General features: G+C 33.8%; 2 protein-coding genes across 9 annotated transcripts in view; one reads left to right on the top strand and one right to left on the bottom strand.

The window, feature by feature from the left end:
* The window catches only part of LOC145668402 (cytochrome c oxidase associated subunit FA4L3-like), a 326,595-nt gene that overhangs the window by 273,036 nt on the left and 38,537 nt on the right, over window positions 1-15,022 (top strand). For all 3 annotated transcript variants that reach the window (XM_081736201.1, XM_081736202.1, XM_081736200.1), the window contains exons 3-4: window positions 7,547-7,632; window positions 8,998-9,064. In XM_081736201.1, the coding sequence (XP_081592327.1) occupies window positions 7,547-7,632; window positions 8,998-9,064 (153 nt within the window). The remainder of the gene's footprint in view (window positions 1-7,546; window positions 7,633-8,997; window positions 9,065-15,022) is intronic.
* msi (RNA-binding protein musashi) overlaps window positions 1,628-15,022 on the bottom strand; it is a 1,174,907-nt gene continuing 1,161,512 nt past the window's right edge. For 5 of the 6 annotated variants that reach the window (XM_081736197.1, XM_081736195.1, XM_081736196.1 and 2 more), the window contains 2 exons: window positions 7,226-7,454; window positions 1,628-5,434 (listed from right to left, as the gene is read on the bottom strand). In XM_081736197.1, the coding sequence (XP_081592323.1) occupies window positions 4,649-5,434; window positions 7,226-7,454 (1,015 nt within the window). In that variant the 3' untranslated portion in view covers window positions 1,628-4,648. Of the gene's footprint in view, window positions 5,435-7,225; window positions 7,455-8,966; window positions 9,114-15,022 lie in introns of those variants that run through there. The other variant, XM_081736199.1, reaches the window with a different exon arrangement.

Raw genomic sequence — 15,022 nt, 5'->3', positions numbered from 1 at the left:
TACAGTATTAGCAAATAACGATTCTCATTCCGACTATCAGGATGCCATAAATTATGTACAGCTTTTGTGTCCTAGAGGTGTCAAATTGTTAAGTACTAGTCAGTAATGAATTTAAACTGTCTTTAGACCGAAAGCTAACATTCATTCCGTTCAAGCCATGTCATAGTTCTACTCTAATAATAATATGTATTTTTTAAGGGGGAGTGGGACTTATTATTAGTTTACCTGTCACCACTGATAATGAAACAAGTAAACAATCATGACTGCTTCCATCAGTGAATTTGGTGATAACTTTGCTTCCTTCTTAGAGAGAGAAAAAAAAATAAGACGAAGCAGCACATAGAACACTCCCTGGGGGGTCAATAAATCAAAACTAAAGAACAGCTACAATCAGTACAAAAAAAAAAAAAAAATCTCGCACAAATCACCAGGAGTACACAATGTTAAAAAAAAAAAAAGTGCAAACTTTGTGTCAGTTCAAACCCTGGCACACGTCATTAAAAATTAATTTGTTTAAAACACACCAAAAATTGACAGGAAAAATAAAATATATATATTTATCTACAGTTGCTGAGTGCAGACGAGTGAAAAAGTTCTTTTTTAAAAAAAAATCGTTCAAGTTTGCACAAAGGAGTTATACTAGCAGGTTTTAGTTTTACATATGAAGGAAAAAAATTTTTTTTTTTTTTTTTTGGTTAGATTAGTATACTTACAACTTCTATGTGGGCCGAATATTAAGGCACTGTGCCAGTAACTAAGTTGCTACTAAATTCATGCAAGACTTCGTTATTTAATAAATAAATAAATAAATAAATAAATAATAATAAAAAAAGCTTATCACAGATAACAGTGAGAAACTCTACAACAGCGGTTTGGCTAGTTACTCCTTTGTACATCTTGTCTCAACGTTAAAAGCTGAAAACAGTAAGTTCCAGGCCAACCAAGCACGAATACAAATAGGAATAATGTACCATCAAGCAGCTGTTTTTCTACAATGAAACTACTTTATTCATAACTGCTCTACAAGTGCAAGATTTGTCTACCAGATGGCAGTTAAATCATCCATCCAGCCCCACTACTCTACACACAGAAACTACAAAAACATCTAACACTAAGTACCTATTAAAAGTGTACTTATTTCTACCATTTTAAATTACGACAAACCACCAAAAAACAGAAATAACTAGAAGTAAGGATAAGGAGTACATTTAGTTTTTTTCCTTTCTTTTTTTTAATTTTTCAGACCAACCCTCTCTGTACGATTCTTTTCAAACAAGTTATGTGGTGCATAAAAAATTACCACCACATGGGAAAACACCTTAAAGGAAAAATACAAACTTTATTTGCTCTTATTTTTTTATCTTTAGAATTAAATACAAAAATAGAGGGTTTTTTAATCTTTCTTTTCTCCTTAACGCTTATTGCTGTTCTTACAATTATAAAAGAATATTGTCACTCAAGGAAGTGGAAACGTGAATATTTTTATGACACTACAAAAAACTAACATGCTTCTACATACATACAACTGCATCCATACACACACACACACACACCCTTTATACTGCACACGCATACATGTCCAGCATATATTGAGTAATTCCAGCAGTAAATCTGTGAAAGCAAGATTTTTTTTTGTTTGTTTGTTTGTCTTTCTTTTTTAATTTTTGGCACTGTGCTATTCGGGTCAAATATGATTGGCACTAATTCCTGACGTAGAATTTTTTTCAAGTTATCAAGCAGAAAAAAAAAAGTTGCAACAACTATTTTGGTAGTTTTCATCCAAATATTCACATTTTCCAATCACTTGAGAAGATTCTCTGCAAAACCACCTTGTAGTTTTCTCTGTAAATATATATATATATGTATATAGCATACTAGCATTCATTATTAGGCACTCACGCAATCAGATCCAAGAAAAAAAAATCACAAAAATTGCATTTCATGAAATATACATCACAGAAAGTAACACAATTTTTCTCTTAAATATTCTTCGTACTCATTTAAGTAAAACATTCAGGAGCACAAGTTTCTTCTCCATGACATTAAATATCGCCATCACTGCACATCACTTTTTTTTTTTTTTTTTAAATAAAAGTCCTAACTGCAATGTTTGTATGCACTCAACATTTTGTTTTTAAACACACATCTTAATTTCTCAAGGTAATGTGTATACAGCACAGCAGTACATGAAAAATAACATACATTCTTCTGTACCGTACCTTGTCATGGATTGTCACTTATAATTTACAATATTTTCAGGTGTTTTGCAGAGAATACCTTAAACCACTACATATAGATGGAAAAGAACAAGTTCTCAATAACATTTGTATCCTTTATATAGGCTGGTCATTTAAAATTTAATGTATAGTTTCAACTATAGTGCTTAAAGGATTAATCATGTATTATCTTTTGAGTATAAATCCTGCCGAGGTAAAGCACATACGTGACTTCAATTTGTGACCATTATTATTAGTATTATTATTATCATCATCATCAATAACGTTAACTTCACAACAATGCAGCACAAACTAAGAGTTCTTTTTAAAAAACTTTTTAAAAAAAGTACCATACGAAAATATAACCACTATTTCTCACGAGGAAAAAAAAAAAAAAAAGAAAAAACTGAACATACTGTATTGTACTGCCTATTCTGAACACTCATACATTCACAGATCCACACAACATACTGTATGAGACTCATGCATACTACAATTATGCAATTAACAAATAAATTAGGAAACAAAATCCGATAATACTGGAGCAACACGCTGCCAATATAGCTGCCTCATAAGGTGGGAAGATCATTTTAGTTTCTTCCAGTATACTAAGCGCATGAAGATGAGATACTTCAAGCTAAAGAGACTCTTAGTTTTGCTGCATATGACATTATTTCTCTTTTCGCTTTAGTTCCACGCATAAAAAAACACTTAGGCAACGTCAAGAGATGCAAAGGAATCCTTGCATCTATACAATTTTTGTAGGATAACTGGAATGTTGATAGGTATGTTTTTTTTAAACAGTTTTCATCAGAAAATATCCAAAAACTTCTGCTTGCTTCGCGCAAGAGCTATAAAAAAAGGTTCATCTGGAAAAAACACTACATCAGTACTTATATACGAACAACAGGAATTTGTAAATACACATGTGGGTAGTAATCGGGCAAGAGAGTCTTGTGACTAGACTTTTTCTTCTTTTCTTTCTACATACACATATATATTTTTTTTATCTTCCTGAAAAAAGTAATCTCTTGAATTAAACTATTTTCAGGGTCTTTTTATTTTAACTTCATACAAAACTATTTGAGTCTGAATATACGTTGGTCATTACAGCCACGGCATTGCAACAATAGTACTCAAAATTGTACGAGCACCAACGCCAATGGCTGGTATTATAAAAAGAAAACTTATTTAAATGCAAACTTGGGTGATTTATCAGTCCATTTATTATTAATAGCTGGGAAGAAGTGATCTAAAATACTATTTGCTGAGATCTAATAACGTAATACTTGCAAAAGCTGCACTCGTTTCGAAGTCTAATTCCTAACCAGTTTCATTTAATATCTTTTAACAGGCAGTCATTCAAGTCAAATATTCAAACAAAGATTTTTTTTTTCTCTCTCTCACAGGCCCTAAATATGGCACCTTACTTTTAATACCTCATTCAAATATCCAGCTTCCAAGTCTCGTTTACAACTTCCTCATCTTGTCCAAACTGTTTATAGCAGCGTATTACTTGAAAAAAACAGTCTCATTATCACGTCATGAAAGACAAATTTTGCTTGCCTGATGAATACAAAAAAAAAACAGGCTAAGCATGTTTAAAAATGTCTTGACGCCTTCTCTAGCTATAAGATTATAATGACTGGGCTTATATTTAAGAAAAAAACTGCCAGTAGTATACCTCACAACCTACGCACTCGTAAATGTGCTTTGTGGTGTGATTAGTAAATACTTACTTCTTCTAAAAATATATTCTGTAACAGTATCAGGCAATATTCATCAATACACCGAAACATTTCCATACCAAAGCCAAACTGCATCAACAAACTTGTACGGCGAATTTTCATTTTATTGTTTCAAAGAGTAAAATGGAAGATGCATTATTAAAGACTTAATACTGCTTATTGCAAGTTATTGCTAAATGCTAGGGATGACCATCCTCTTGCGTTTAGGAAGGAAAGGGTCGGGGAGACACTATGAACAATGGAAAGCAAATTATGAACGCAAAACTGTATATAAAAAAAACTGAACTCAAATCTATAAATATAGAAATTTACATCCCAGCCTGTAAATGGAAATTTCAGCCACTATCCTTACAATAACATAACCACACTTTAGTCATTTTAACTCCACTTTGCACCACCTCATACCCAACCAATTATAACTAACCGGGAAACTGCACAAACACATTTAACACACTGTTTTTAGCAATCACTTGTAGGATTTTACTCTTCTCCCCATTATATCAATGCTTCTGAAGATGTACAAATGAAATGTTGTTGAAGGCCCACTTTGAAACTCAAAAAGTACATTATTTGTTACAAAAAACACAGCCAAGGGAAGTTGGGGCCAGGTAACAGGGAGTACCAGCAGCTTAGTCAGCTTTGTTGAGGTTGGGGTATGATGGTGCCGTTCATCCTAGCATTGGTTCACACATACATCCCCATGCCATACATTGACCCCCAGTCAACCCCCTGGAAGCTCGACATATCAACATTGGTCAGGCTATAGCCTTGGTATGGATTTGCAGCCACTGGTGGTGCCAAAGCCGGAGCAGCAGCAGCAGCAGCTGTAGTTGCTGCTGTCGCACCGACGGCTGCTGCAGCTGCAGGTACAGGGTATGGGGTGTACCGATAGCTTGCAAGAGTAGGGTAAGTTCCGAAGAACTTGCTGTAACCAGCCACAGTTTGGGCCTGAGCAGCAGCTGCTGCAGCTGCAGCAGCCTGTACTTGCGCTGCTTGGGCAGCAGCTATTTGTGTGGCTGCAGTTGCACTTCCAATGGCACCCAATACAACCCGTTTTCCTAGTAACGTGTTAGCCTGAACAACAGCTTCTTTTGGCTGCGCCTTTTTGCACTCCACTTTCTTGTTTTTGATTGTGTGAAAATGTATTTCGCAGACTCGGTCCACCACATCCTCGCTTTCAAAGGTGACAAAACCAAATCCACGGTGTCGTTTCGTTTGTTGGTCCATAAGCATCACTGCTTCTTCGACTTTTCCAAATTGATTGAAGTACATTTTCACTTCTTCGGCAGACGTTTCCTGACTAACACCGCCAACGAATATCTTCTTAGTTTTGTTGATTTTCCCTTTGTTCTTAGGTGTAGCATGTTTTGGATCAATCTTTTTATTATCAAGCATGTGTACAGGAACCTTTAAAACCTTCTCAACACTACCAGGATCTGAGAAAGTAATGAATCCAAAACCTCGACTTCTCTGCAAAGAAAGAAGAGGAAAACGAAAACTTAATAAAAACATAAAACATGAGTTACAACAAATAATGTTTATATCTTTGTAATACAATTCGAGGGTACAAGAAATGTTAAAAGACGAGGTAAATTGGTTTCTGATAACCTCATTAAGTTAAAAAAAAAAAAAAAAAAAAAAAAAAAACCTCAAAAATCGTCAATATGTCGTTTGAGTGTTTTCTTCCACTCATTCATTGTAAAAAAAAAAAAAAAAAAAAAAAAAAATCCAAAATCAACAATGTGTTGTTCTGGTATTTTCTTTCACTCATTCACTAATTAGTTTCGAACAAACTTACGATAAAATAAAACAGGTAATATAAAAAAATTAAAGAAAATTTATTCAGAGGTTTATTTGTACATTTGTTGACAACGACGATTGACGATTGAGTTTTTTTTCCCCCTATCTTTCGAGAAACCTTATGTTTTTCAATAGGCATTTTGTGCTGTCATTACACTATTAATACTCCTTAACATTAAATGTAAAAAAATAAAACTGGTAAAATAGATTACGAAGTGTTTTTTAAAACAATTAGCCGTGAAATCCAATAATGATCAATACTATATTGGTATGTACTAATAGATGGTTTCGCATACTATTGGCTTTGGTAGAAATTTGATGCTAGTAAGAACAAAAAGCATCCAAATTAATGTATTTATCATCTTCACATTTTTAAATAGAGGACTTGCAAACACACAGAAAAATAATACGACTAGAGAAATAGTATTTTGAATTGAGTGATAATCCATGTATTCTTCTGTCATGTGTATATTTAATTCAGTATTACAAAACACATGCAATTCTTTTCCTTGAGAACTGTCATATTGCTTTCTTTTGACCGTCCTCCTCCCCCCCCCTCCTTTTATTTATCTATAAGCTTTAACTTAGTAGGACTTTAACAGAAGATGGAAGGCGTGATACAATGTAACATGTTCTTAATTACTACATATCAAGTATTCTTCCTATTCCTGTTAGAATATATTTTATCTAATAATAATTATAATATATTATCTAATAATATATATTAGATAGAGATATTAGTCAAGCACAAAGAAAAAAAAAGAAAAGAACAATCCTGATATGCATTGCATGGAACTGAATTTGTGCATAGTAAGGTCACTTAATGTATAAGGTTTAGGGTTCTCTTTTAATGTTCATACTTATACTACAGTAGCCACACATAAGCAATAGGGTATTATTAGAAAAACAAGAATAGTGCTAATATTTTAGAAATATAAGTTCTCAAAGTGAGTGCTTTCTTTGTGCCACCAACCAATATGTCGTTACACAAATATTAACATTCAAATCTAAATATGGTTAGGCCTTTAGCAAACCAAATTCACGTTCAGTACTCCACTACTTTGAAAATTAAACTGAAAGAATACAGATTTTAGGTTGCATTTAGATCTCACAATACGTAACTTAGAAATACACAAATATTTATGTTCATTTCTTAATACGGTTACAGACACTGTACTATTTTCAAATAATTAATCTGAAACTTTTTTAATTTGTAATTAAATAGTTACATTACATTAGTTCTATACTGACAGATTAGCGTAACTCTATTATTAGAAATTCGTATGATGAACTAACACATTTTTCGTTTATAAGCAGAATAATAACTTCATTTGTTACGCTAAGATAAAACGAAATTATAAAAGTATATATTTAAAAAATATTAGATAAAGCTCTTTCTCATTATACCACCAACAACCTTTTGCACGTTATGGGATATACACACACGAAAAGAACACTTACTTGTGTAACTGGATCCTTCATGACCAAGACATCTGTAACTGTTCCAAACTGCCCAAAGTATTCCCTGAGCTTATCTGCAGTTGTCTGCCAACTAAGTCCACCCACAAATAGTTTGCCAGGAGCAGGATCGCTGGGCGTAGACCGCCCAGAAGAACCCGTTTGACTCCCATTCATCACCAACCCGTTGTGCGTTACGGCACTGGTCAATCCATTGGCTTCCATATTTGAACTAAAAAAAAAAAAAATAGGAAAAATGCACTTTTATTATATTACATACTTCAGATTACATTTTAAATAAACATTTTTTTTCTTTCTTTTTAGGTGTCACCTATAGTCGTCATTGTCACATTTGTCACTGGAATGCTAGCAGGCAGACTAATCACTTCCTGTACGCAACCAGATGTTACGTACGTATCAATCATGACTTTTTAAATATTAATAGTAATATACTTCTAAATTCTCTAAATTAGATTGTAAAAGAACACAAAATTAAAATGGTTACTAAAAATTTAACATACAATGATTTTAAATGCATAGGATGAAAATACCGATCAAACTGTTCACTCAATTGTAGATTGATTATGTAGAGGGAAGGGACGAAATACTTATAAAAATGATGCTTTAGAAAAATTAACATAACCTTGGATCAAACATGTTACCCACTGGCCAGAGAACGCTTCACTACAAAGTCCTCAACATGCATACTCACTAGTTTATAGAAAATAAAATAGTTCAAGTAATACTGTGTATTATTCCGCATCGTTTTGTCAGTGTATTCTGCAATAATTAATCACTTTTAGTGAGTCAAGTTTTTAAGTTAACTTTTCGATACGAAATCACTGGTGTAAATTAGATCATATTCCTATCACGATTAATAACGGAGTTTTGATAGCACAGAATTCATTAAATTATATTTATTTTAAATTACTTACTTTCAAAAAGTAAATAAATAAGCAAAACAAGAGAAGGCTATTAGATTCTTAATACACTTAAATATATACGCAAGGCAATGATATTATATTGTGTTTTGTAGAGAAAGTTGTTATACGTATTTTTAAGAATGGTGAAAATTTCTAAGTGTCTACAACTTTTATGCTTTTGTATCTGTTAAATAGCTAGTTTCGTATAGAATGTAATCAATCACATGCAAATGCTATTTTTCTCGAAACACTCGTAGTCATAAATTCTTATGCAACGGGAACCACTACTTCGCCCTCTTTCCACCAAGTTCTCTTATTATAAAATTTCATTTAAAATACTTTTCGCGATACTTTTCATTCTCTGGTGATTTAAAAATTCTCAGATGCCATTTAAAAACGCTTTAGTGATAAACTTCGGAAAGATTATTTCCAACCTTTAAAATTATGAACATAGCAGATTAGCTACATTCGTTACTTTCGCAAAAAATAGGCGTACGACCTACCATAATATATGCACGAAGAGCAAATAAAAGATAAATGTATAGACATGATACTGACTATTCTGAAATAAAAATAAGTTGGATACAGAAACTGATGAGAATCATATTGATGTCTATCACATCATGCGCGAACCATATGGATAACCACGACACACACAATGAACACTGCAATCAAATTATTTTCATTCGAAAAGAAGTTTCACATAACTGTTCTTTATCACTATTTCCTATCGATAAAACTTTGTTCACTGTGCTTTGTAGTTAGAACACGAAAATCTCTGAATTTAATAATGTTTTACTTGTTAAACAACAGTTACTCACCCTGTCTTATCGAATATACTTTTTTTCCCAGGTGGCATCCCAGGACTAACCCCAGACCATGGGAAAAAGTAGATGTCACCAATCCAAAAAGATACAAGGTAAGAATCGACATAAGCTCGAGAGCTCTGTGTTGTTCTCAAGCAGAAACTGATAGTCGCGTCTAGTCGTGCCAGTCCCGGGGGGAGACTAGATCAATACGGAACGGAGTTCTACGTCAGAGAGTTCCCACCATCATCTCTGCCCAGCCGCTGTAGTGCGCACTCCAATCCAGTTAGAAAGAAGTGTCCTACGGGATTTGCTTCGGGCACAGACACAGGGTAGACACCACGTGCTTTTTAAGCTACACAACCCTCTTCACCCTCCGAACGTTCCCACTCACTACTACGTTACCAAATACCTCATCTTACAGGAAGGGTGTTATCTTAGCTTCATTAAAGACCTGAAGTTTTGCCATCACATTCCAAGAATGGGATCAAGTTTGCTGCCACGGATACAACACGTTTAGCAGCGAGCTGTGATATTGTCCTGTCACAGCAGTACTGACTATGAACTACTGCTGTATCGGGACATAACCATAGCTTATGCTGCAGTCATCTACTAATGCTTCGAGATTTTAGGAAGAAAGAAGAAAGAAAGAAGATTACTTCAAGAGGAACATTTTTAAAACGCTTCCACAATTGAGAAACTAAATGTTTACTTCTAAATAGTAGTGCTATTTAAAACAATATATTAAATACGTTTTATTCGAACTATCCTTTTTTTTTACTTCATTTTTATTTGTGATAACGAAATAGAGAAATATGGTTTTTATTGCGATCAATTTCAAAAGTTCAGGTAATTATTTTTTTCGTTTTATACCCAATAAAAAGTTCTTCATGAAATTTTTAGAACAGTAAAAAGAACATTGCGTCTAAATGTCAATAATTCGTGCTTCTCAAATTTATTTCTAAAGAAAATGCTGTCTTTAAGAATAAATTCTGCAAACAAATACATTAAGAGCACGATAGGTTATGAACTTTTAGCACAGTATTCTTACACCTTTCTACATACCTCAAGCTCCCCCCTCCTTTCTTTAATGTATAAATTTTATTGAAAATTATGTTTAAACTGATAGCACAATACTAAAATAAACAATTTAAATTACTGACTGTTTCGAAAAGCATTAATTATGTTGTCTTATTCACTCCCATTTATTGTTATATATGAAAACTGTATCTTATCTTTTAGTGTAGAAGAAAATTTTGCTACCTACCGAAATTTAGGTCATGATCTAACAATTATGATAGGGAGTTAAGTTTTGTGAAATTATTATCTTTTTTATGTAATGTTTCCATGGATTATATTATCGTCAGTGTTTAATGTCAGAAACTTGTATCAAAAAACTACTTTGGTAATTCCACCATGTTTAAATACAACCAATTTATCTTCTGGTTTGATGTACCATCGTGTTCTATATATATCTAATAAAGATTCGTTTATTTTAATATTAATTTCATTATGCTTCTCCACTACCCACACTACTTTGGTAACTTATTAGTATAAAACATACTTAAAAAGAATGAACTATAGACAAAGAATAACAAGACTTGAGCAATTAACACAAGGAACACGTACGAACGAAATGAAGCTAGTTCCGAATTACTTATTTACATATTGTAAACTTCAATTGTTTCGGTTTTGTAAACTGTAATACCGCAAGTTTTACTAGCGATTCAATCATATAATTGATTGGTTAATCCGAGTTTAATGCTCCTTTTCAGCACTAGAGCCAGGAGACAGGACATGCCATTTAGAGTGGAGTCAACTTTTAGGCCCCACCGAGATCGAACCCGAACCAACAAGCTTTCGCCAGAAAAGAGCACACACAGCACATGAAGAGGAGACTTCCTAGATTGTGTAAAACTGAAGAGCTAGAGTTTATATCCCTCCCCTTTATAAAATTATTTCTTGTATTTACTACTTTCATATCCGACATATAACCAGGAATTAATGAAAACATTTCATCGATAATCCAACCCTGGATCACGCGCAAATACAAGTATGCTAAGTACTTGACTAACGAAAGACATGTATTATTCCTTTTAAAAACAGAATACGGAAATATGCAGAACTTCTTTAAAGTCAAAAAACACGTTACGTGAATACAAGGCAATGTACCACAATTCATCATCTTAAGGAAAGAAAAATTACTGGAATTCTCATATCTACTTCTAAACTGAATTTATTTATTTGCTGAAGGTATTTTCCACTAGGATCAATGACGTTTCGAAAGAAATTGGGACAGCGAATTTACACGGTAGAAAGCGGAAAATTTTGGGAAACTAATTGAAAGTCGAAAATGAAATGAAACTGTTTTACGTCCCACGAATATGCCGGCTAGGCTAAAGGAGACAGTGATGAGAAATGAATGAAACGGTGGAATGAAGAAAGTGAAAGGAAACGGGAGAACCCCGAGGAAACCCACGCACACGGTGTTTGTCCTCCACAAAGTTTACTTGGCGCGAGCTGGGATAGAACCAGGGACTAGAGGTGAACGCTCTACCACTGAGCCATCGCGGTCCCGATTGGAAGATGGATTCTGATTTTATATATATATATATATATATATATATATATATATATATATATATATATATATATATATATGTGTGTGTGTGTGTGTGCGTGCGTCAGTCAGTTATGCGAATTGGTTATAAACTATGGAATATAATAATTGTTAGTCTTTCCTGTATATTGATAAATCAAGTTTAACAAATCGTACCTATTTTTTAAACCGAATTCATTAAAATAAAAGTTGAAGAAAGTGAGCGAAAGAAAAGATCTGCAAAACAAGTAGAGTGAAATATAATGAAGAATGTATAGGAAATAAAGAATTGCGAAGGAAAAGTGACAAGCCCGAAAAGAGTACTACAGATAAAAGTATGATGGCAGATAAATTATAAAGAGAAAAATGGGGCCACAGTGAAATAAACAATTAGAAACTTAAACTGGAAAGACTCTGTGCAAGCGAAGTGAAGTTTTGGAGCAGCTGAAACAGATACCTTAAATAAAAGCATGAAGTACAAATTGACCATGTAGTCTTTGATTCCGTGAAAACTCTCGATGAAAAATGGAAAGGTAACCGGTCCAGATAAAAATATCAATTGTGTTAATTAAAAATAAAGGGGGAGCCGAAAAAATGCCCCGAATTTGTAATTCCTGGCTGAGAAATCGAATGTAAAAGAAAGTTACAACTATTAAGTTCATACCCAGCAAAAATTCTACAACGAATGTTGAATGGAAGATAATATGGCAGGACAAACACGAAGCTGAAGAGGAACAACTTGAATTTAAGAGGGGGGAAAGGTACTAGAGATGCTAGCGGCTTACTCAATTTGAATGTTCGCTGATTCAAAAATTGCTTTCGAAATGATTAACGGGATTCTGATAGGAATGGTAAAGATTGAGACGGAACGAAGTAAAATATTTCTCGTTGGTCGGTTGGATTGGAATTTAGCGTCCCTTTCAGCACCGAATCTCCATTAACACGCGGAGCTAAAGCTTAACGTGGTATCTGATCCAGGTCTCCCTCGGTCGCTAACCATTTAGCCAAGAGGGAGTTCAATAAAGAATTTGTATATTAAGAGGCCTTGTCACTTTACAAGAACTTGTAGCTGTCATAAAAAAAAAAAAAAAAAAAAAATCTTGAAACCCAATCTTTCTATTTACTGTGCTCATATTACAATTTCTTGAATGCAAGAAAGGTATTTCCACCTATGCAGCACTGCACTCCCCCTCCCTGTACAAAAGAATCCGTTGTTTCGGAAGCGGCGAAACTGGTTTTTCCTTTATGAAAGCGGGAGGGCGATAGCAGGTAGCAAGCAAGACGTCCCAGAAAGCTGCACACTGTTCAACTTCTTGCAAGAAGGAAAAAATGTTTTATGACCCTTTCAAGACTATCTGTACATGGTGAAATATGGTAGGATTTCAAAATTATTTTGATGACCGCTACAAGTTCTTCGAACGTGGCAACTCCCTTTTAGCCGGCAAGTAAGTGAGAATAGCAGGAAAACAACACGGAAATACAATTGCGAAGGGAAATATGACAATTATCATTCGCCAACTTTTTTCAACAAGTATTTTCAAGAAATATTGTAGTAAAGAAAAGTTTGAGGGGAGAGAGTGGCAGAGCGCTTACCTCTGGTACGAGTGGTCCCTGATTTGATTGTTTGATACAGGATAACAGTGTCCGTGGAAAATAAAAGAATGGAGTCAATGTACTGCTTATACCTGGCATTTATTAGCACCCGGTGTAGACATACGAAGCTTATAGTTTCACTTCAGACGTGTATCATTTTATTTTTCTGTAACTACTTACCGGACCTAAACCGAATTTGCTAGATAAGTAGCTCATCGTCTACGGAACAAAGATCGCTGTATTTGATAGCTTGGCCAGAGACAGGCACGCCTTGTACGTGTTTTTTTTATTTCTCAGTAACCCTGGCGGTATCTGAACTAAATTTGGGGGCAAGTGCATTGTCGAAGGAAAAAAGATCGCTGTTTGATGGCCGAGCTCGGTCTAGCAGCTTTGCACGTCGCGAGGAATCCTATGGTGTCACCTAGGAGCCTTAGATCAAATTGAACAGTACTTGAAATCATCATGCACATATTAAAATTGAAACAATTTTATTCATTGCAAAATATCCAACTGCTTGAGTATCACTGGAATAAACACTAGTAAAACATGCTAATCACTAAACCAAAAAAGTAGCTCTGTAACGAACTGTGTGTATTCAAACTTTCGTCGTAGTATTTAGAGTTACCACACACAATATTGGTACACTTCCTGTAAACATGAAAATTGCAGAAATAATACTACAAGTTACATATGAAAAATTAAGGTAACACCAGTTGATTTTTTTTTTTTTTTTGGCCTTATAAAATGTAAATACCAATAATACGCAGGTGCGTTGACTATTCTTTCTAATTTTATGTAAGTACGCATTATACAACAAAAGTGATAATTTCAAATTTTTATCGTGTTTGCGGGTTTCCTCGGGGTACTGTCGTTTTCTCCCATATTATCATTTTACCATTTTTATAATCAAACATTCACTTTCTTTAGTTATCCATCTTATAGTCTAAAACAGCGTTTCCCAACCGGTGTGCCGCGAGGAAATCGCAACAAAATTATTAATTCTATAGTAACCAAATTGCAAGACATAGGAAAAAAAAATGTATATTTTGTATTTCACATTACTATGAATTTCTAACATGGAAAAAATTACTGTAATTGTAATATATTATTCTACATCAATTACTGTGTAGCAGACAGTATTTCGGCTCGTACATATTTCCACGGTTAGCTGCTATGTTACGCTTCAAGTGAACGTTCGTAGAGCACTCATTCGCAAGTGAATGACAAAACAACACTTTGTTCAACAGGTGTGTTTTGACTTCGACGCATCGCAAGCTGTGTGATTGCAACAATTGCACCGGTTTTGGTTAAAACAGCAAAGTTAAAAGTACAAGACCTTTGTTTGTTCGTTTGTTATTTAGTGATCTTCGTTCTTATTGAAAGGTTGGATACAGTTTTCGAAAAAGAAAGCGTATTTTTAAAAATCTGAGTCATATATATTTCATTGCAATTGTTTTCTATTTAAAATTAGAAGAAAAAAAATAAGCATAATGAATTGGCATAGGGGAAAACCAGTGATCGAGCTTTCATCTCTGTGAGGAGATCAGTAATCACAAAAAAACATCGCATTTTATATTTGCAAATAATAATAATAATAATAATAATAATAATAATAATAATAATAATAATAATATCTATGAGAGTGCCGCGAGAATTCAAGTTACACCCGTAGTGTGCCTCAAGTTGAAAAAGGTTGAGAAACGCTGGTCTAAAAAGTATAATCGAGGGGATGAAACTACAATTACATAATATTTCATTTACAGGAGTTTACTGAGAAAGATTGTATTTCGGTAGGAGAATTAAGTGTACTTGCTTTGCAGATAATTCTTAATTTTGCTTAAAAATCGTTAGTTGCAAATTTAAAATGATGATAAAAAGA

The sequence above is a fragment of the Thermobia domestica genome, chromosome 13 (assembly GCF_964235325.1).
Source record: "Thermobia domestica chromosome 13, izTheDome1.hap1.1, whole genome shotgun sequence".
NCBI classification, from domain to species: domain Eukaryota; kingdom Metazoa; phylum Arthropoda; class Insecta; order Zygentoma; family Lepismatidae; genus Thermobia; species Thermobia domestica.
This window is presented reverse-complemented; position numbering and strand designations above follow the sequence as displayed.